This window comes from Branchiostoma belcheri, unplaced genomic scaffold (assembly GCF_001625305.1).
Source record: "Branchiostoma belcheri isolate BF01 breed outbred unplaced genomic scaffold, Haploidv18h27 scaffold13, whole genome shotgun sequence".
Taxonomy (NCBI): domain Eukaryota; kingdom Metazoa; phylum Chordata; class Leptocardii; order Amphioxiformes; family Branchiostomatidae; genus Branchiostoma; species Branchiostoma belcheri.
In genome coordinates this window covers 2,725,776-2,747,812 of record NW_017802713.1, presented here as the reverse complement: position 1 = coordinate 2,747,812, position 22,037 = coordinate 2,725,776, and the positions used below count along the sequence as shown (strand labels likewise).

Below are 22,037 nucleotides of genomic sequence, written 5' to 3'. Positions count from 1 at the left end.
GTTAGTCGTATGTGTGTGTGTGTGTGTGTGTGTGTGTGTGTGTGTGTGTGTGTGTGTGTGTGTGTGTGTGTGTGTGTGTGTGTGTGTGTGTGATGTTGAAAACAACTGTCGGACACCTGATAAAAAAACATTGCTTAGGATACTTATATGATCAATAAAAGATAGGTGTTTAGTTCAAGATATCTTACAATACTTTATTAGTATGGCTTAGTAAAACAAATTCCGAATATAGTGAAACAGGAGCAAACAGTTTCATACACAGCGATTTTCATTCCTACACGACAGGACCCCCCGTCGTTCCCTGTGGCGGATACTTTTACCAATCTTCCGGTGTCATCGACAGTCCACACTACCCAAACAACTACTTCAACAACGCCAACTGCCGATGGACCATCACTGGATCACCTGGATCTACCCTGGAAGTTGTGGTGGAACGTTTCCAGTTGGAATCCGGTCACGACTACCTGAACATCTACGACGGTCGATCCACTAGTTCTCCCAGACTTGCCCGGTATGTCTCTTGGAATTTGTTACATTTCATCATGCTATAGATAAATCTAATTTCATCCTAGAAGGCAATAACCCTTACTGTGTACAAATAGATAATTAGGTAAATATATCAAAGAATGTTTAGACCTTTGAACAAGTACTATTAGTTGACCCATTAGTGTTTTGTACGTAGGTTAATTTCGTTGTACCCATGTATATTTGTCTGTATATCTACATGTCTTAGACCTTACGAAAGTCGCTGTACTTTTGTTGTGTCAATAAAGTTCTCTATATGAAAAGCATATATTATGGGCAGTTAACATTAAACTGTCAGTATAGGAGTGGAATAATTAATATATTAGCACATGCAATGATGGAAATGAACAGCTGTGTCCGGCATGCACTGTTCTACAACAAGATTTATCACTATATGACGTTTAATGGTTTTCGACATGAAGTGTTGAACTGTCGTTATAAAATTGCAGTCTTGATGGAACGGGATCCTGGAGGTACTTCTATAGCTCATCCAACGAAGTTCTGATCCACTTCACAAGCGATGGAAGTGTAGTAGACAACGGGTTCAGAATCCGATATCAAGGCGAGTAACATATCAAAGCAGTTACCGGCCTTAAAATTTGCCCTGCTTTCCTGCTAACTAAATTTAAACTACATTAATTTATAATAATTAAACTAAAATAACGTTTAAATAGATTAACTACAATCAATATCTGTCTATTTTACAGAATACTGGGGCACCCAAGAACCGACCACGGTTCCTGACAGTTGGTGGACCACGGCCTGGAACAATCACAGTAAGTACTTTGATCTAGGGAAATGCCTTTTGACATTACGGTAAATTTCACATTGTCCCTTACAAATATCCTGTCAAATCGCCGACTGTGCCATGTAGGGCCGTATGTTAACAGACGTCAAAAGGAGGCACATATCGCGTTTGAACCTGTCGTGTCATAAAAGAATTCTAAACGCCACACTTTATCACATCCAACAGGCTTCCAGATCCGACTGAGGGGTGGAAACGGCTACAGCTACGGCAGAGTGGAGGTCTACTACAACGGACAGTGGGGGACTGTCTGTGACGACGGCTTCGGTTGGCAAGAAGCCCGAGTCATCTGCCGTGAACTAGGATTCTCCGACTATTCCACCTACTACTACAGAGCGTACTACGGCCAGGGCAGCGGACCCATTTGGATGGACAACCTTAACTGCAACGGGTACGAGAGTTCCCTGCAGTACTGCACACATAACGGTTGGGGAAGCCATAATTGCTACCACTATGAAGACGTCAGCGTGGTTTGTGGTGAGTACTCGTAACATTGGCTTAAAAACTTTCTCGTCCCCAGAGGTGTTGAAGAATGGCACATCAAACTGTCATGTCACAAAGTATGCATTGTAGACTTACTAGTATCTATTACGAGCCATATCATGCAATTTGGTCGACAAGATTAGGAAACCTACGTTATATGGTCTTTTGGTTGCATGCATCTTCATTTCTTTTTCTTGTTCACGCGATCACGCGACTACGTGGCAGTATGTGGTACGTTTAACATGAGTTAGCGATGTTATTCTATATGTTCTGTGGCAAGTTGCTGCTCCCTATCAATTAGAAAATGACGTCGACACACTAGGACGGCCATGATTGCACGGATCCACAGAGCCTGTTGAATATTATAATTCTAGCTCTGCTATGTGTTGGACAGGGGCATTCTAGTACATTGTACTAGAAAAGTCTAAATATGATTGAAAATCTATTTTTCACATCAGAAATGCTTTGTCTTGAAATTATGGACAGGAGAGTGGAGTGATAATTAATCTGTTTTGCCAAAACCTTTCCAGGTGCCAACGGCACTGATCTTCCTACGATCACCCCACCACTGCAAACTTCTCAACCTGGTACGTGTTATTCCTTTTGGGACAATAATTTTAGATATTGAATGAAATTCCAAAGAAGAATCTAAAAAATTAACTTCAACTACATCCTCCCACATATGTTGATACCATGTCCTTGTGCAGATTTAGGTATCAGCGGTTCCTGCGACTCCGACATGATGACAGTGACCTTTGACCTGTGGGTTGCCCCGTGGCTTGATGGGAATTTTATGCACTTCGCCGACCCCACCTGTAAGGCCTACAACAATGGTTCTCACCTCATCTTAGCGACTAAACTCAGCGACTGTGGGACGAAAAGGAACGTACGTTTGACTTATATTTATACATGATGTCGGATTACATTTACTAGGTTTCCTTTCTTTGTCAACCATGATAAAAGCCTAACTTAGACGCCATTTTTTCTGTTCAGTAGCTTGAAGTTTAAGAGAACATAGAGAGCAACTCAGATATTGAAAAATTTCTGCACATTATGTTTTTTCCTCGCAATAGGAAACAGATGCTCACGTCATCTACACCAACAAGGTCCTCATGTACTCGACCAATCACAGCGTCATCATCCGGGACCTTCAGCTCGAGGTCCCTGTTACCTGCAAGCTACCGCGCAAGTCCGTAGTTTCCGCCCAGTTTACGGCAGACTCCAACGCCGTGAGGTACAACCTTGAGAGGGAGGGGCAGTTTGACATCGCGCTGCAGTTTTACCGCAGTTCGTCGTTCTACTCCGCGCACACGGGGCCGGTGGAACTGCAGCTGAACGAGAGGGCGTACGCGCAGGTGCGGCTCTCCTCTGACGACAATCTCCGCATCAGGGTGGACTCCTGCGTGGCCACGCCTTCACGGAACCCGACCGATACTGTCATCTACAGCGTCATCGAAAACAAGTAGGCCTTTACTCCCATGTTATTCTTAGAATAAAACTGCATCCGTAGGTAAAAGCAGCTCTTGTCAGGATTTCGTTATTTTCAAATGAATAATTGATAAGTTATATAAGTTGATAACATTCATGTTTTGTCGCAGCTGTCCCGAAGACCCTACTGTGATGATGTACAACACATCCCTCCCGAAGGTGGAACGTTTTGGGTTTCGCGCTTTCCAGTTCGCCAACGGACAGAACCAAGTCTACCTGCACTGCGTAATTCAGGTGGGGATTTTTTTCTTGATAGTACTACATTGACATCGAGTTGCAGTCCCAGTTCGGCAAACAGTATATTTGTATCGCGCATTGAATCTTTCTCGTCTTTTTTCCTGTCTCATCTCTCTCGCAGGTCTGTGACGGGTCGGACCCCAACTCCCAGTGCACCATGGGATGCATGAGGCGTGGTGACCGGGAGAAACGTGAGGCCACGCCTAGCAACCAGCTACGTCAAGTGTCCGCGGGCCCCATCTTCCTGCGCATGCCCGGAGACGACGAGGGCGTCGGTGCGTTTTTCTAGTCGAACAACCTAACTTTACGTAGTAAAACGTTGAACTTTATTCCAACAAACAGTTTACAGAGAGATCAAATTTTCAGCGACCACTGTCGTCTTCATCAGGATAATTAATAACCAATTACTTCGCAACGTGATGTCGCGAGAGTTACGGTTTACAAACACGTAACCTTATTCACACGAGACTTTATTGGTACGTGACGTAAGCAATTGATCAAAAGTGCCAGGGAGTTTATATCGTCCACCATCTCTATTAAGTGAATGCTGAAGTGCTCTGATATATATGGCCTCCTTAATGCCTCTTAGAAAGTAGTCCTGTTCAGTGTCCAGTATTCTAACTTTGTCCAGAGAGACAGTATGACCCGGTGATTCGATGTTCAGATGACAGCGAGCTGGGGCGTTTGTGTTCAAGAAATCTGGTCCTCAGTGAGCGTTCTGTCTCGCCAATGTAGGATTCTTTGCAGTTCACCTGCCTTGTGGTTCCCTGACACGGAATGCAGTACACTGCGTACGCCAAACGTCTCTTCTTTATGTGTTTTGCCCTTCGGTGCCATGAGGAGCTGTTTCAGTGTGTTAGTGGGTTTGAAGGAGGTGGAGATGCCGTGTGAGGCGAAGATTCTACGTAGGGATTCTGAGACGGTCTTGATGTACGGGAGAGTGATGAGGCCTTTGTCCTTCTGTTTTGCTCCCAGGTTTCTGTTGTTCTGTTGGGTGGGCTTCTGTGCAGTCGCCTTGTCTATGGCCTATTTAGGGTAACCACAGTCCTTGAGAGCCTGTTGTATGTGTTGTTTTTCTGAATCCCTGTCCTGTGGATCTGTGATGATGGAGCTATCTCTGTGGAACAAAGTCTTAACGACCCCAAGCTTGTGTTCCAGAGGGGAACTCCGCTCTTTTGACGTTGTTTCACTCTTCACGTCTGTTCCTGTCAACAAAGCACTGTACATCATTCTACGAAGACTTCAAGAGAACCCCACCTTACCATAGCGTCCATCAATGTTACCTGCGTCAAACTACTGGAAGTCTGCTTACATTGCACCTACTTTCTGTATTACGGCATCTTCTACCAACAGATACACGGGGCAGCGATGGGGTCTCCGTTGTCACCCATAATATGAAACTCGTACATGGAACACTTAGAACGCTATAACTACAGCTACACACCCGCCCCGCTGGTGGTTCCGGTACGTCGACGACACCCACACCAAACTGGAGAAAGCCCACGCACAGGAATTCACAGACCAAATTCACATCGGAAGCAGAACAAGACAGAACCCTCCCCTTCCTCGACACTCTCACCACGATCCAAGACAACGGTTCACTGCGCCTGACTATCTACCGGAAACCTACACACACAGACCAGTACCTCAACTTCATATTCAACCATCCTCTGGAACACAAGCTTGGAGTCGTTAAGACATTGTTCCACAGAGCTGACTCCATCATCACAGATCCACAGGACAGGGATACAGAAAAACAACACATACAACAGGCCCTTACGGACTGTGGGTACCCTAAATAGGCCATAGACAAGGCGACTGCACCGAAGCCCACCCAACAGAACAACAGAAACCTGGGAGCAAAACAGAAGGACAAAGGCCTCATCACTCACGTACATCAAGACCGTCTCAGAACCCCTTCGCAGAATCTTCGCTTCACACGGCATCTCCACCTCCTTCAAACCCGCCAACACACTGAAACAGCTCCTCATGGCACCAAAGGACACAACACCTAAAGAAGAGAAGTGTGGCGTAGTGTACCGCATTCCGTATCAGGAAATCACAAGGCAGGGGACCTGCAAAGAATCCTACATTGGCGAGACAGAACGCTCACTGAGGACCAGATTTCTTGAACACAAACGCCCCAGCTCGCTGTCATCCGAAGTTTTTCAACACATCAAATCACCGGGCCATACCGTCTCTCTGGACAAAGTTAGAATACTGGACACTGAACAGGACTACTTTTTAAGAGGCATTAAGAAGGCCATGTATATCAGAGCACTTCAGTCTTCACTTAATAGAGATGGTGGACGATATAAACTCCATGACACTTTTGATCAATTGCTTACGTCACGTATCAGTAAAGTCTCGTGTGAATAAGGTCACTTGTTTGTAAACCGTAACTCTCGTCAGATCGCGTTGCGAAGTGATTGGTCATTAATTATCCTGATGAAGGCGACAGTGGTCGCTGAAAATTTGATCTCTCTGTAAACTCTGTGTTGAAATAAAGTTTAACGTTTTACTATTATTACTACCAACACAGATGAACTTTCATGAAAACCCAACTTTACATCTATCTGCTTCAAATTATTTGCTTTTGTTATCACAGTGTGTTTGTGATAATTTTTGTCCTGTTGCGTTATGGCTGGAATCCCTATAATTTTTTTTCTTTTAGGGCACGTTTTTGGCTATTGTAAGGCCACGCTGATTTATGGATGACATCCGCGTGCGCAGTATTGGTTTTCGCCTGTTCTAAAAAAAGATCACGTCCTCCGAGGCTCTTGCCTGGGTACCATCCTCTGTGGTCCATATGCATGGTAACTAGCGACAACAGGAAGCCGGCGGTAACTACGACGATGACACCCAGGCTGCCGAAACTCCACGGAACTCAAGAACTCAGTACAGCGCCCACTCATTAATCCCGCAAGAGGCCATCATGTGCCGGCTTGTCGTAAAAGTCGCTGTGTATTACCGCAAATTTACAATACCAGCTTTGTATTCCTGTGGTTTAGCAGTATTTTTATTTTTGGCCGGATTTTTTTATTCGCCCGCGCGCACTAGTTTTGGGGTCTTCAGAGGATATCATCCATAGAGTTAAGTCAGTGTGCCTAAGAGATATAATTTTACCATTTGCTTTGTTTGCCTACAGACTTCTATGCTGAGAAGAAGCCCTCCACGTCCAGCAACTTTGCGCAGACCCCGGCCCTGACCCTCGCCGTCGCCGCCGTGGCCGGTCTGGCCGTGGTCGTTCTCGGCATCGCCGCCATGGCGTTCGTCTACAAACACCGCCGCGACAAGATGGCCTTCCGGTACCAGCCTGTCGACACCGCGGAGACATACTAACTAACTAACTAGCGTTTAAACTCTTCAGCATGGTACAGGAAAATAGTGAGCAGTAATTGCAGTGTCGTAAAGAAATAAGTTGGAGAAATAAAGAGTTGGCTTCACAGCATCACAAGCTATGCGTCATTTTTTCGGGATTGGGGAATTGTTGCCATCATGCCAGGCTCTATTTCTATAATCTTTGTCTCAACGCTTACTTACTTACTTACTTACTACTGACTGCCCTTTATGCCAGAGCCGCATGTAGGGTAGCAACAAAAGCGCTCCAGGGCTGTTCTCTGGATGCTATATGTCGTGGCCCTTGGCTAGCTAAAACTATCTAATCTGCCTATGAAGGAAAACTGATAGACATTTGATGCCTTCACAAAGCATATTTTATTTCGCAAGCATATCGCAGACATGTGTCTGCTGGCGTGGTGCAAGCATGTGTCTTTACTTTAGACTTTTAGTCGAGAATAGTGCCGGGCACATAGTCTACATACCAGATTCTTGTGGGAAGCAAGTGCACGTTACAAAATCGGTTAGATATGGTAAGTAATTTGGCAGAGGAGATATACACAGCTAGGAACGTCCCAGTTGCCTTCGGTTATCTAAATGTCACTTAAACTTTCTCTTGTCATTTACCTCCTTTGCCAAATCATACTCCCTATTTTCGCCGATTTCTACTATTTGTAAGCTTGTTTTGGAGTCTGGCTGAGACTGCCCGGTACAGGGGCGCGGTCTAGCCTATGGACCGGTGTACCCGCTGATGGACTCGTCTATCCAGGTGCGCAGGGCGGTGACGCGGGCGTACACGGCGGGGTAGTTAGTCAGGCAGCTGGAGGAACCCCAGCTCACCACTCCCACCAGGTTCCACGGCCCGTTCGCCTGTTTCTGACAAACCAGCGGGCCGCCACTGTCTCCCTGTGAGGAGGAGGGGGTCATTAGATCTAAATCATTGCACCACCATTGATACTGTAACCTGTACAATTCATCGTCGTGACAACATTTTTTTTTCATTCAGAAGCACAGAGGTGAATAGAAATAAAAGGACATGGACTAAGTGACTGCGAGCTCAAGTTAGGTTCAACTTATATTCTCGCAGCCACTTTTACAATGGAAAAAATGCGTTTACAAGACATTTGAAAAACTATGGATAGCATGGGTCAAACCTCCCATCCCAGAAGAGATGGAAAGCATAGCAGGACACATACAACTAGAAGTGTTTTGTTTCTGTGATGTAGTTTTGAGCGGCTATCATAATTTCACAGTTAATGTCATTCGAACAAACCCCGTGACAACATTGATGCAGACATATGCATGTATAGATAGCTATGGTCACACAACAGCTATATCAAGGTTTCATCTGATACATTACATCCAGATCAATTGTAACTCTCCTGGTGCTTACTTCAAGGCATTTTATTAGAATGAAATATAAGCGAAAATTAGGATTTGGTTAGAGGTGAAGATATCAGCGAATACAAGTTAGCATTTAATTTAGCTTGAGTGGGTGGTCAGGGATGTAGTTTGGATTTTCGCGATCTTCAATTTCATCCAGTTTCCTGTGTCTAACCTTTTGAACTCCTGTCAGTCTACCTGTCAATCTTCCTCCACCCACGTGCTGTCAACCTAAACTCTGTCCAAACAAAGAAACACACAAACCCACAGCTCAGCCACGCAAAACAATGGGTGGGGCTCACCTGGCAAGAGACGGAGCCCTCCGCGCCCGCACAGATCATCCTGTCAGTCAGCGGGCCACTGCCCCAGTAGCCGGCGCATACCTCGTTGGTCATCACCGGGAGCTGGGTCTGCTGAAGGGTGTCTGCCGAGGCTGAACCTGGGAACAGATCGGAGAGTATACTAGTATCAGTATTTATTCTTCAAGATATACACATTTATGAATCTCACGACCGTAATATGTTCCAAAGCAAGGGCCAAAAAAATTATATTCTTTCTATCGAAAGCACGGAATGCATGGCATGGTTAAGCTTCGTTCCCGATTGCGCCGGTGGCCATCAGGGATGTAGCCCCGGCCGGCCCCGGTCGGGCTCAGGAGTCGGGAGGGCACTGGCTGTCGTGGTCACAATTAAAAGTTTAATTCAGTGGAAATTTTGTTTTAACTTTTTTCACCCTCATTAGTAGGACCCCGGCAGGTACCCGGCAGATGCTCTGACGATGTCTTGTAGTGACCCCTGTAATACAAAGTTCACGCCTTTGTTGTAATCACCTGATCTGTGACGTCACACATTTGACCCGGGTTTACGAAGTACACACCTTTATTCTGTGCATCTGGTCTGTGACTAAGAAAATGTGTCCCGGTGGACTGCCGGCAACCGGAGGGGTGCCTGTCGGTGTTCTTACGCTGAGGTCACGGCATATTTTTGTCAGCGGGGCCCGGGTAGAATTTAAGTCAGAATTAATTTCTTCTCGGGGCCCCGCCGGAACCACGCCCGAAAGTGCCAAAAACAGGCTGGACTCCAGGCTATGCATTTTGAGGTCTTTTCTGAGGGTAAAGTAAAGAATGAATGATTGACTTACTAGAGGTATCCGTACGGCCCCACCCCGTGGTGTAGCAGGTCATAGAGGACGTGTACTCGTCGGTAGTCTCCGCCAGACAGACCGGCTTGACATGTTCACCCAGCACGGCGGGACGGGACAGCTTTATCAGGCAGATGTCGTTGTCGAACTGGACCCTGTTAGGACAATAATGGAAAGCTGTATATGTATGGATCGTGTCGTAGGGTCTATGTTGTAAGCATAGACTTGTAGGGCACTGCATTATTTTTGGTGTTTTGCCGCAGAGGGACGATTTGCGCGGAGGGAGTTTTGCCAGGGATAGACGGTTTCGGCAAAACTCCCTCGGCGGCAAAATCGTCCCTCCGCGGCATAACTCGCGTCTCTCACCGAAAAAATAACACTGCGACCTACACGTCTGCGGAGGAGGCTAGGATCGTGTGGTGTATTAAACGACAGAGCGTTCGACTCGGAACCATGAGGTCCCGGGTTCGAATCTTGCCATGCCACGGGCAATTTTATGCCGGAAAGACACTTAAACCACGAATTTCCTCACTTCACTTACGTAAAAATGAGTATGTCTGTTGTCCGTTTACATGTTTGTCTGCGTTGAAAATAAGTTGAAAAAATTTGAGTGTGCCGTCACCATGTCTTTTAATACATAAAAAATACTGGTGAAAAAGCTCGCTATTTTTAGTTAAATTCTACGAAAATCAGATTTATCAACACAAAAGAGTTGGGATACTTCCTACTTGTCTCACTGTACAAAACTGCTGTATATTACGCATAAAAGCGGTTTACTAGTTATGCGAAACAAACAAATAAAGCATATTGTGTCTGTACAATTTCAGCAAAAAGTGAAGTGAATTTCATAAACCAACGCTAACACTACATGTAGATGATGATAAGACAACAATCCCTTGAAAACAGAAGCAGAAAGAAATGAAATGGTGGTGGTAAATAAGGTTGTATTGATCTCAATCTCGTACCCAACGTTGTACTGGCTGTGACAAATCGTTGCCTCCACGTCGAGGGTCTGAATGTCCTCGGAGTCGCTGCTCCTGGAGTGTTCCCCCAGGATGATCTTGTGGTTGTTAGGTCTGAAACACGGACAGTGTGTACTGTGTGTGAGGCAACTGAACGTAACTGTTACTACGGATATTAAAAAGCCGGCATAACAAATCAACTGCGTTTCAGTAACAAATGTCAAAGATAACAGTACGGCGTTCTTGAGAAGCAGTTGGATGGCAGTATGTTTTATATGAGAACTTTTAAATATTGACACAACAAAAGTACAGCGACTTTTGTAAGGTCTATAACTAGACATACAAACATACACGTGGGTACGAAAGAATAACTATATAAACATCTCCCCCCCCCCCCCGGCCGGCTAGCTAAATTTCAAACTTACAGCTATTTCGCTGAAAACCACACCAGATACTTACTGTCAAAGCATGCATGTCCCACTCAAAGATCAAGACCATAGCATAACCACAGCACGAGATATCTTACCATGTACCCCGCTGCAGTACCTTATAAAACCACCAGAGTACCCAAAATTAATCTTGACCTTCCCTTTTCCAACCTCATCCTACCTACCAAATATCATAAAGATACATGCACCACACCCCAAGTTATAACCGATTACAAAATCAGCAACCCCTATGTATGGTGTACCTAAACACATACTATAGCCTTCTGACGAAGGTGATAATAAGTTAAATTAAAAGTAGTAAGGCATATTCATTAAAGCGTTAAATGCATTTAGATAAATTAGCTTTAGCCACGACCTCCGAAGTAGCTTCTTGCGCCAAGTGATAGTTAAACCAAACTTACAGTGGGTTACAGTGTGCGGCAGTGAGGACCCAGTTCTCGTTGATGAGCGACCCCCCGCAGATGTGGTACCCGGTTGAAGACTGCATGGAGATCTGCCATGGCCAGCTGTGCGCACGCGCAGTCTCGCCACCCACAATGCGTGTCGTGCTGAAGGGGGTGACGTCAGGTACGCCACAGGAACCTGGGAAAAAAGTCAGATTTGATCAAAATGTTTTGAAATGTTTATTTTCTTCATACATTAATGAACAGAAGTGCACAGAAGAAGAAAGAACTCCCCATTACTCGAGAGTGTTATGAAATGCGCACGATGAACATTGCTCAAGTCTCTAAACATTATTTATATCTCGTCAAAATAATTATTTTGATGTCAACTCTTAAGACCTACTCTATGTTTGTTATAATGCAAAGAAAGCCGGAAGCCCTAAATTCTTCATTAAAAGTTTTAAGACAAAGTTTTGTACCTCACTTCTAGATGCATGTTTCCCTCATTCCCTATCCACCATAACCAAAAAAATATTTGACTGTAAGAAGTTGCAAAATATTAAAAATCTTGAATGTCGAAGAAAAGTCTTCAGAATAATTTACACGCAGATATCACATGGTACAAACCTTGTCCTGATGACGTGGTAGTCGTTGTTGTGGCGGCAGTGGTGGTGGTACCGCCCGTTTCTCCTCCGGTTATCTCGTAGTCAAAGCTATAGGTTTTAATAAAGAAATATTCAAATCCGAAAAAGCAGAAAAATATATATTGGCAAGACACGTGATGATAAAACTACGTAAAACTTTGCCTAAATTTGACGACAAATTTGGCTGGCAAAACACATATTACATACTATCTTGTGTGTTTATCTTTTTACAACCAATTAATTTCCATATACTGTAATTTCAAACTTGCTAACAGTCCTATAACGTATCATATGTATTGCATACGACAGCTCCACATAACGCCAGTCGTCGCCAAGTTGTTTTTTTTTATAATCACCACCCTTGTTTGAAAAGAACTCTAAGGTGAGTACCTGAATCCCCTGGCTGTGACGCTGTAGTCACTGGAGAAGACTACCACGATTTCCCTACTGCTGGTGACGGGTCCGGGCATGTTGGTGCCACAAAACATGCCTGGAAGTTATTCACATCAAAATATATCACATGTAGATCTAAAAGCTTAGAAATTTTAAGCCTAAATTTAGGTTATAAAAATAGATTAGGCCACAGCAAGTAAATTTTATGGATGACATCCTCGGCAAACTCCAAATCTAATGCGAGCGGGCGAACAAAAAACAAGGCGGGCCAAAAAAAACAAGGTTCCTACATTCTCAAATTTTGTACAAATGGTTTTGATTCAGTGAGAACATCACATATACACAGCCAGTATCACATATCACTCACATAAAAAAACAAGACATTGAGTTTTTTCTTGTCTCCTGTCTTTATAGTTATCTGCCATTATTTCACGTTCCGGCATGGCAACAGGCATCTTTGCCCATTTTTGGCACGTTGACCACTGTCAGAAGGCAACAAAACTTCTTGTTTTTTCCCAAATCAGGCGAAAATCACTGCGCGCGTCGATGTCATTCATAATATTTATCACCGACAAAGATTCAGTCCTATAATTACTGCCATGGAGGAACGGTTCTACTAACCCTAGTACATGTATCACTCGCAGTGGTTTTGGGAAATTTTGGTGAGTTCGCTTTTACGATAAGAATTACAAATTATTGTTTACGGATTCGATGGCCGGGCAGAGTATCCATCATAGTCAGCGTCATAGTCAGCGTGACTTGAACGTTTTATTTGTGTGATGTTGGAAATTAAGTTCTTGGTTGTGTCTTCAAAGTTCCGGTGTCAGAATTTGGGTGTTGTTATATCATGACTGATCGATACGTCATTGTTGATCACTGACTCGGAGTTAGAGAAAGTTTAAAGTTGCTTGTTGGCTGGTTACCGCACGAGTGGAGAGAAGTTGGAATTTAAGTTTATTACGCATTAAAAATGTGTGCCACTTGACGTTAACTTCCACCGGGATCAAGTTTTTCGGCTTTACTTGATATTCTCGGACTCCTCTTTCCGACAAAACCCTTGTGTTCAAATGAGTGGCTTAGGGATATTTTGCAGGCCCCAGCCAAACTCTGCTGATATGTCAGATCTTTCCAGCTGGCCTTTCTAATCATTGTCGTACGCGTCCTGTAACTGACCCGGTAAAATACCCCTGGGCGGGCGGGCAGTGCTGACTTCACTCATCTTGTTCTTTGTGTGGTTTATTCCGTCCATTTTGCTTGCAGAATTTGGTCAGTATTTCATTACAGATCCAGCTGGTTGTCTTTATCAGGTATCGACGATCAGTGTTTTAGTGAATTGTTTTTAATAGCTGCTCGTTTTTAGCTGCTGGTTTATGTAAAGTTTGAGCCACCTGACGCCAAGTTCCGCCGGGGTTTTCCGGTCTTACCCTCAATTCTCTACGTCAAGGCTCTTCTGTCCAGTAACCCCGGGCGTTTGTTTTTCTTGTCTTTCCAGTAAATCTCAGACATGCAGCGAGGGATACCCTACTGTTCTACACTGAACACCGGTGCTGGCATATAAGGTTATGCCCTGTCCGCGCTAAACTGCCCGCACCTGCCAACGACTCGGGGTTCCGAACAGTGGAGACCATCTCAGTGCACGGAGAAGGTTTCAGTACGTCATATACTCATCTCTAGGTCAACGCCATTTTGGTTTTAACAATAATACTATTCACACAATTGCAAGTTGATATTATTTCCGCGTATTCTGTACATATGTGTAGTTTACCTGCTGACATCCCAACATAATAAGGTCCAAGTTTCACATCGTGGTCACGCTGAACGCTGAAGAACTATGCTGAATAACGCGACCCTAGCATGCAACAAACTTCGCTAACCAGTACTACATTGTTTCTTTCAGCTCTACATGACGACAAACACAACAGTTACTCAAGAATACAATCAAAAAGTGGAACAAAGTACCAGGTGAGTGCCTAACCATCCTTATTTTATGCAATAGTGTTCATAATCACGATGGTTAAGCAATGTTCGCATCTCTATATAGTACTTCTTTCACAATAAGCTGTGTGACTTTTGAAATACGGTAACATGTTTACTATGATGTCATTGCTGGGAAAACAGTGTAGCCTGGGTGCCAGGCCCTGTGACACGATACTCCATTCAGTCGGGGAAACCACACGCCCGGAACCCAGAATAGATACTCTAGATAAATTGAAGAAGGATGCCAGCTCCGAAACTGGGGCGTGTTGGGCGATATAGATGCCCGATCGAGAGACTCAGAAAAAAAACACTGTCTTTCTCCTAAGCGAGGAGGTAAGCTCCTTGTTCTAAGTGCTAGGGTCTGGCACATATGCTAGTCATTATGAAATTATATATATATATTACCTGGCAGCAGAAAATCTCACACGGCATGTATACTTCATGATGTCGCAAATTTCATTGCCAGAAAAGGGTGTATTTATGTGTCCGCTTCATTGCATTCTTTTAATTAATCGACTCACATTGCATATTTACATTTATGTGTAAAGCATGACCCCAAATCTTGTTGATTTAAGTTAGTCCTAGCTGGTCAAAGTTGGCATAGATTCATTTATGCTCTTTTCTCTCTTTATACCACAGGCAGAATTCGCCATGTCCACCCTGAGAAGCAGACTACAGCAGGAATTTACTGGCTAGCACGAAACCCAGTCGTGGAAGGATTGGGGTGTGCATTCATGTTTTTCACGCAAGAAAGTTGAAAAACAAGCACTGAAGCTGAATGCAACAGCATCGTGAAAGCAAAGAAAAAAATAATAAAAAAGCAAGACTGATACAAACATGCATACATTGTGTGTTACATAGAAAACACACAAGTGAATAAAATTCCTTACACAAAACATCACTATTACATGTATCACACAGGTAAGTTATAAAAAAACGACCAGCATCATATAGTTGAAACTAAAAACATATTTGAAGCATTATAAGCTTGAATGTTGCTCCTTGTTCTTTCTTATGAGGAAGAAAATTTGTTCTTTCTTAATAGAAGAAAACATATTTGAAATATCAATAAAGACAATCATTAATATTCTGTGTGCAAAAAGCCACAGTTTGCCCGACAAGGTGCTTTTTGCATGCATGGTAACATAGGCCTTTCCTGCCGGGTACGAAGACATAAGGCCGGAGGCTACCTCAAAACCAATTCCCCAGGGAATGCATTCGTAAAATTTTCTAAATTCTTTCAGCTTGATCGTAATATACTGTAAAATGCCTCCGCCCCTGAGGCGTCGCCAAAAATTACCTGCTGTGGCCTTAGGTGGAAAAGAAAACTATTCCAAACCGCGATTAGATGCAGCATGCATTTCGGAACATTTTTTTACTTCAAAGTTATTTTATATACCAACTAGAATTGAGACGTTTAGGAGAATAAAAGGGCTAATGTTTCCATTTTAGATCACAGTTTAACGTACCCAAAGAATTTCCTGGTCCATCGAAGATCTCCACTGAGTCATAGGAGCACCGGGAGTGGGACTCAAGGGAGAAGTACGTGAACTCGATCGAAACCTACAGGAAAAAACGGAAAACATATCGTTAGAACGCCGATCATTTTTTACTTGGTAGTTAACAGAAAACGTTATGCCATGCCGTTTCTCTTCTTCGCAAGCTCCGAAGAGAACTATGTTTCCCGTCTATTTCACAGACAGACAAACACACACAATTAGGGTAGTGAGCTCACCGTCACCTCAGTACGGTCGGGCATTTATTGCAATTGGCTCCTCAACTCAGTAACACCATTACTCTCTACACATTGTAGCTCTCATAGCATGTACATACTTATACAGGAGCCTAATACAACAACAACAAGTCATGTGCTGCGAGCTGGCGACCTATTTTACCCTGGTTGCCAATTGTTTAGCCAAAGTCGGGCTGGTCGGTTAAACCAAGGCTCTGTCCAGCGGATGTTTAACGCATCCTGACTTGTAAGTAACTTCTAACCGGCGAAGTTCAAAAGCTCATCTGCGTGAACAAGGTCGAAAACATCCAGGCTAAGCAAATAATGCGTTACAGGTACACCTGAAAACTACTGACCTTCGTAAGTAACGTGGTTCAAAAATTACGACAATAACACAATTCTGGAGTATATCAGAGGTTACAACTACACAACATACTGAGTACAGCAATTGGCCACAATGTGACTGTGAACGCTAGCAAGGCAGGTATCTTGCAGAGAAGAGACAACATGAAGGTTATGTAACAACTGATTACGTACGCTATGTCGCAGGTACCATTGAGGATAACGTACAGTGCTATGACGAAATGTACGAGTCTAGATAAGTCAGTAAGTAAGAACTAAGGTAGCGCGATGTCGTATGAGATGAGAAACATAACTAACGTCCTAGAATTCAGGTGTTCTCGGATTAGTCATGGGAGGGTTGGGCGGGAATGTGACCGTACAGAGAAAGGTTGAGCCACGAATGACCCTTACGAGGGTTAGGGATGAAGGGTCAGAGGGTAAAGGGGCGGAATAATTAGTATCAGGGTAGGGGTCACGTGATTGTCTGTTCAGCCGACGGGAAACGAGATTTCTCTTCTTCGCAAGCTCCGAAGAGAACTATGTTTCCCGTCTATTTCACAGACAGACAAACACACACAATTAGGGTAGTGAGCTCACCGTCACGATGCAAAAGGATAGCATCTCTGTGTATACCCTTGTACACAGAGAGACAACAGACCGGGAGGGAATGGATGATGATGAGGTGGGAGAACCGGCTGGGCTAATCTAAGTATGATAAATGTAAGGTACTGGAGTAACGGGACTGGTTCGATATATAAAAAGATAGTCTCTTCGCAACGAGGGAGTCATACGTGTAAGGAAGCAACATGTAGGATTAACACGCAGCTGTAAGTTCATGTTCAGAGTCACGGAAGTACAACTGATGACGACTTCAGGTGGTAACGTCTCCTGGCGATGACGACTTAGGCGGTAACGACTGAGTTCGAAGTGTTCGAGAGGTCATGTTCGTTCTGTGCGCTTGCACAAGACGAGCTACAATCTGCTTTAGTCACAAGTTCAAGTATACAATGTGATTCAGTCCTGACTGGAGCGATGAACCGCACAGCATCAGTCCCAGGTCCACACACATGGCTGCCACTGCAGGTTACGCTTCGCTGAATCAAGGTCACGATGAAACATACAGTACTACGAAGCAGTCCGGTCATGCTGGTTCGTCATTAACTCGACGGGGTAAAGTCCAGCGTCCCGCATGCAGTGATCCACGCTGGGGTCCCTTTAATAGTCCTACCTCGACAAGGTGTCAACGCGTGTACACGAGGAACGTCCGATAGAACTTCACGTTCGTCCGCGCGGCGGAAGTAACTTCGTGGTGGAACTTACGTTCACCCACACTTGGGTGCAACTACTGGTGGAATGCTCCTTCATCCACACGGGGGAACCGGTAGAACTTCACGTTCGACTTCCGGAGAAACCTGACGTTCACGGGACTCAAGTGAACTCAAGTTCACCCGCACGGGGGGTTGAACTTAGATGGGACTTACGTTCACCCGCACGGGGGGTTGAACTTAGATGGGACTTACGTTCACCCGCACGGGGGGTGGAACTTCCCATGTATCAACAATGTGTCCACAGGGGGGACTACATTCACGGAGCACACGGGGCACACGGGGATCACATCTCAAAGGCACACGGGGCACACGGGAGCACATCGCAATTCAACGTCACGCACATAACGTACTAGTAACCTGTCAGGACATGGGGTAGGGGGGTAAAGGCAAAAAAGGGGGAGGAAGGATGGGGTGGGGGGATAGAACAAGGAGGGGTAGGGACTGAGGAGGAGGACGTTCCCAGGAACATGCCATGCCAGACTGGAATCTGTGAATAAGGAAGCAATCAGGTCGTCAAACAGCTTCAGACCGGTGGTGGTAGATCATAAGAGAGAGCTGTAATGTGTAAACAGCTGTTGGTAAGGCGGCAATATCGATGATCGAACAACTGTCTTGTCGGCGACCGGAAGGACATCACGTGACCATGTACTATTCGCAAAAGGGGGAAGCATAATTAGACTTAGCTTAGTTCCTCCCGTGTGCAGCACACTAGTCGTAAAAGGGAGAAACATAATTAAAACGTGAAGTAATTCGGCATAACTGCGTCTACGAAATCGAAAAAAAAGCAGAGTGTACAAACACAAGAACGACTTGCTACTACTACATGTACTAGCATATGCGTATGAAGGGGGGTGTGAGTCATGTGCACATGTCAAGATCTAGGGTAGGGGGGAAACGGGGTCGGGGGTCGGTCGGGGGTGGATGGGAAGGAAAAACAAGGCGAGGTGAGGGCATGAGAGGTAGGGTCCGAGGTAAGGATCAGATACAAGGTGGACGCACCAGACATGTAGTGAGAAACCAATCAAACAGTCAGGACAGCCCATCAGACAACAAATGCTGGAAGAGTGAGTGTAGAAAAATGTGAATCACGTGGGAGTAGGGTAGTTAGGACATTAATAACTGACCTAGCCAACCAGTCTATCAAAACAAAAACAAAACAAACGCTACTTCCACTCCGTCGGTCCAGAAGGACCAAGGTAAACATCTGGAATGTACGAGCAAGGTCTGTTGGTAAACTGGACGAGTTGCTACTAGTAGATTGCCGAACTAAAAAGGTTATCGATAGTCCATGTGTCACAGTACGTCAGGAGGTCTGTAACCGATCAAGGATGGGTACTATACGGGAAGAAAGTCAGGAAGATTTTATGGTTAATCACGAGGATGTAGCCTGGAATCCTGAAGGCAGAGCGGAGGGACGGAGCGGAGACACAGCGTTCACGGATGGATTCCAGGCTAGAGGGTTAGGGGTGGAAGGGTTATTACGTTCATAACATCACAATGTTCCCACGAGTGGGTGGTCTGGAAGAGAAAAGGCTAGGCGGTCAACTGTAACAGGCAGGAAGAGGGTATAGCCTGGCTGTCATTAACGCAGCAGGAGGTGAGGAAGTGCGCTGTCCTCGAGTGACACCTCGTGGTGGGAACGTCTCTGTTGAAGGAAGAAGGTGTAAATAGCCATAGCGCAAAGTAGGAAAATGTATATATGCAAGGAAATTAGAAGCGTTACTAGAGCAGTGCACAGGACCTCACGCAAAGAGATCTATGAACGTCCATCATGCAACAATCTCCTGTGGTAAAAAAAAGAGTATTATAAAACCGGTTACGGTAGTACATTTAAACGAGAACACAACAAAATACAAACGACGGGGGGAACATGGAAAGGAGTGGGGAAAACCTGCTACAGAACTTCCATCGTCAGGTGGGCGGGGGTAACCAGTGGAATCCGAGCTCGAGGTGGTCCGGTCTGCCGAGGCGATGGGGAGTTGGCGCAAAATCCGTGGAACAGACGACCGATGTGAAGAAACGGGACGAAACTGTAGCAGAGGGGCGCGAAGAAATCAGTAGAGCCGCTGGTCGCAAATACGGGATGTAGTTCTGGTGTAGAGGTCAAGATCCATGGCGGAATATTCAACTTACGTGGAACGCGAACGTCTATACAAAGAAACAGTCAGAGAGACGGGAATCCACACGAGCAGAAGTACAGGGTGAAGTAATCCAGTGACCAGCGGAAGAAGCCAAAGGGGAAATTGTAACTACACACGCTTGGGACAAATGTGATCGGGAGCCAAACAAATGTGACCGTACAGAGAAAGGTTGAGCCACGAATGACCCTTACGAGGGTTAGGGATGAAGGGTCAGAGGGTAAAGGGGCGGAATAATTAGTATCAGGGTAGGGGTCACGTGATTGTCTGTTCAGCCGACGGGAAACGAGATTTCTTTTAATCTACACAGAGATATTTTGTCTGATGTTTAGTAGTTAGAATTTCCCCTGTTCGTTTGTGAAGCTGATATTTTGGAGTGGTACGCTAAAAGGGGGTTCTACCGGCTATGCACATACCCGTAGCCAGGACTTTGATTTGGGGGGTATTTCTGTGTTTTTGAGCGGATTTCGAAGGAAAAATCAGGGATAACTTTTCATTCAATGACAGTGAGCAGTTTTTCTAGAATTCCGGCCTCGCTGGTGACACGAATCAGTCCACCTTTTGAAGAAAAACTTTGACCTTTAGATAAATAGTGAACCTTTGAGCCTTGTGGGGTTCCGAACCCCCCTGGCTACGTGCATGATGCAGATGCAGATACAGAGATGACAATGTTACCTGCTGCCCGGCCCCAGGAGACAGTACATAAGTACACTCGGCGTCGTTGGGGTAGTTCTGCGGGTAGTTTGGGGACGAGATCGTCCCGCTGGACCCGGACACTGTGTCGCATGTCTGAGCTGTCGAGAAACAATCAAACGAAATTATGTGGGGCCGTGTGGCGTAGTGGCAGAGTGCTCGACTCGGAACCAACAGGTCCCGGGTTCAAGTCCTGACATGCCACCGATCTTGTGCCCTTGGGAAAGACACTTTACACAACTTTCCTCACTTCGCTCAAGTCAAAATGAGTATTGTATTGTCCCCTGTGTTGGTGGCGGCATCAATATAAGTTTTAAAAACTTGAGTGTGCCGTCACCACGTCTTGTGACTACATGTTGGAATATAAAAAAATCAAACGAAACACGCAAGTCAAAACTATTGTTACAAGGTACATGTAGGGTAGTGTGTTTCTGTTGTATCATTCAGTGCGCGCCTGCAATTGGTCAAGTTTTGTTTGTTGTCTCGTCGTCCTCCCACTGACATTACGCCTGGTTTGATAGCTTTGCACTTCGTACACTTACGACGTACGAAATTTGTTCATAAAACATTACCATAACTTTAACTGAAGTGAATTCAATTGTACTGTGGATTGAGGCAAAGCAAAGCCAACATTTCCTTCAAGATCACTCACTATTAAATGAAAATGGAGACATTTTGCAAAATAAAAAACGAGTAGAAGTACTTATGTAGGAAGAAAAAACATGTACGATAACATAAGGGGTCAGATTTACGTGAAAGTACCAATAAAACTATTAAAATCTAAATTCCTACCTATGGCACTTGCAGCCCCAGCGATGATCAGCAAAACCTGCAACATCGCTTCGAACTTTGATGGTCACACTGAAGAGATGTCTAGTCTGTAGTCACCGTGTTCACCAAAATGGCACGGCGACGTCTGTCCACAATATATAGAGACCACGAAGACAATAAAATGATATTGTCTGTTGTTATTGTGGTCTGATGACGTAGCACCCACAGCTCTTAAGATTGATAAAATTGGACCCAATTTTCTTTCAAGGGGATCCGGAGTACTAGTAATTTCCTTTCATGTAGACTAAGTACTAGTATTGCGAAATATCAATTTTAACACCCAACTTGTTTCATGATTATTTCAAGAATGAATTAAAACATTGTTAATGATATTTGATAAATGTATAGATCTAGAGCATGAAATAAAATAAAATGTAAGAGCTTTCAGCTATTTGACGTCTTGCCAGACATATCTTGATTATCATCACACTTATCTTAATTCCTACTTAGAATCTATTACGTAGGTACTTGTGTCAAGGACAATGGGTGGTCATAAATATCTATAATTAGATGTAATAGCTAATCATACGCACTACCTCTCTTATGTGGACGCTATATAATAATTATATAGCACTTGTGTCACGAGTACTTTTGCGAATATTAAACATGAAGAGGATTGCTTTATAACATAATGCTTTATGATGTTGAGATTTTGGTTTATTATTTTGTCAGCAACACTAATTTTCCCTAGAACCGTGCAACGTAAGAACCGAACAGCTCAATATAGCGCGGTGTGTAAAAAGAGTCAGATATGTTACAGAGTCG

The 22,037-nt window shown here is 44.5% G+C and overlaps 2 protein-coding genes across 2 annotated transcripts in view; one reads left to right on the top strand and one right to left on the bottom strand.

Annotated features, from left to right (window-relative positions):
* Positions 1 to 6,905, top strand: part of LOC109463699 (deleted in malignant brain tumors 1 protein-like) — a 16,880-nt gene extending 9,975 nt beyond the window's left edge. The window contains exons 7-16 of the mRNA XM_019760549.1: positions 344 to 511; positions 975 to 1,087; positions 1,233 to 1,301; positions 1,499 to 1,807; positions 2,344 to 2,400; positions 2,521 to 2,699; positions 2,887 to 3,275; positions 3,412 to 3,535; positions 3,660 to 3,813; positions 6,687 to 6,905. Of these exons, the coding sequence (XP_019616108.1) occupies positions 344 to 511; positions 975 to 1,087; positions 1,233 to 1,301; positions 1,499 to 1,807; positions 2,344 to 2,400; positions 2,521 to 2,699; positions 2,887 to 3,275; positions 3,412 to 3,535; positions 3,660 to 3,813; positions 6,687 to 6,880 (1,756 nt within the window). The 3' untranslated portion in view covers positions 6,881 to 6,905. The remainder of the gene's footprint in view (positions 1 to 343; positions 512 to 974; positions 1,088 to 1,232; positions 1,302 to 1,498; positions 1,808 to 2,343; positions 2,401 to 2,520; positions 2,700 to 2,886; positions 3,276 to 3,411; positions 3,536 to 3,659; positions 3,814 to 6,686) is intronic.
* Positions 6,906 to 7,606: 701 nt separating this feature from the next.
* LOC109463802 (chymotrypsin B-like) lies at positions 7,607 to 21,473 on the bottom strand. Its single transcript, XM_019760670.1, has 10 exons — positions 21,234 to 21,473; positions 20,424 to 20,542; positions 15,678 to 15,771; positions 12,229 to 12,328; positions 11,822 to 11,907; positions 11,213 to 11,393; positions 10,366 to 10,476; positions 9,401 to 9,555; positions 8,563 to 8,699; positions 7,607 to 7,783 (listed from the first exon to the last, which is right to left on the bottom strand). The coding sequence occupies exons 1-10, from the start codon at positions 21,277 to 21,279 to the stop codon at positions 7,607 to 7,609; spliced, it is 1,206 nt and encodes a 401-aa protein (XP_019616229.1). The 5' UTR covers positions 21,280 to 21,473.
* Between the last annotated feature and the right edge of the window lie 564 nt (positions 21,474 to 22,037).

Coding starts and splice junctions, on each gene's coding strand:
- LOC109463802 (XM_019760670.1), bottom strand. CDS start 21,279: ATGTTGCAGGTTTTGCTGATCATCGCTGGGGCTGCAAGTGCCATAG. Junction 9,556..10,365: donor CACAGCCAGTACAACGTTGG/GTACGAGATTGA, acceptor TTGTCCTAACAG/GGTCCAGTTCGACAACGACA. Junction 8,700..9,400: donor GGGCCGTACGGATACCTCTA/GTAAGTCAATCA, acceptor ATCTGTTCCCAG/GTTCAGCCTCGGCAGACACC.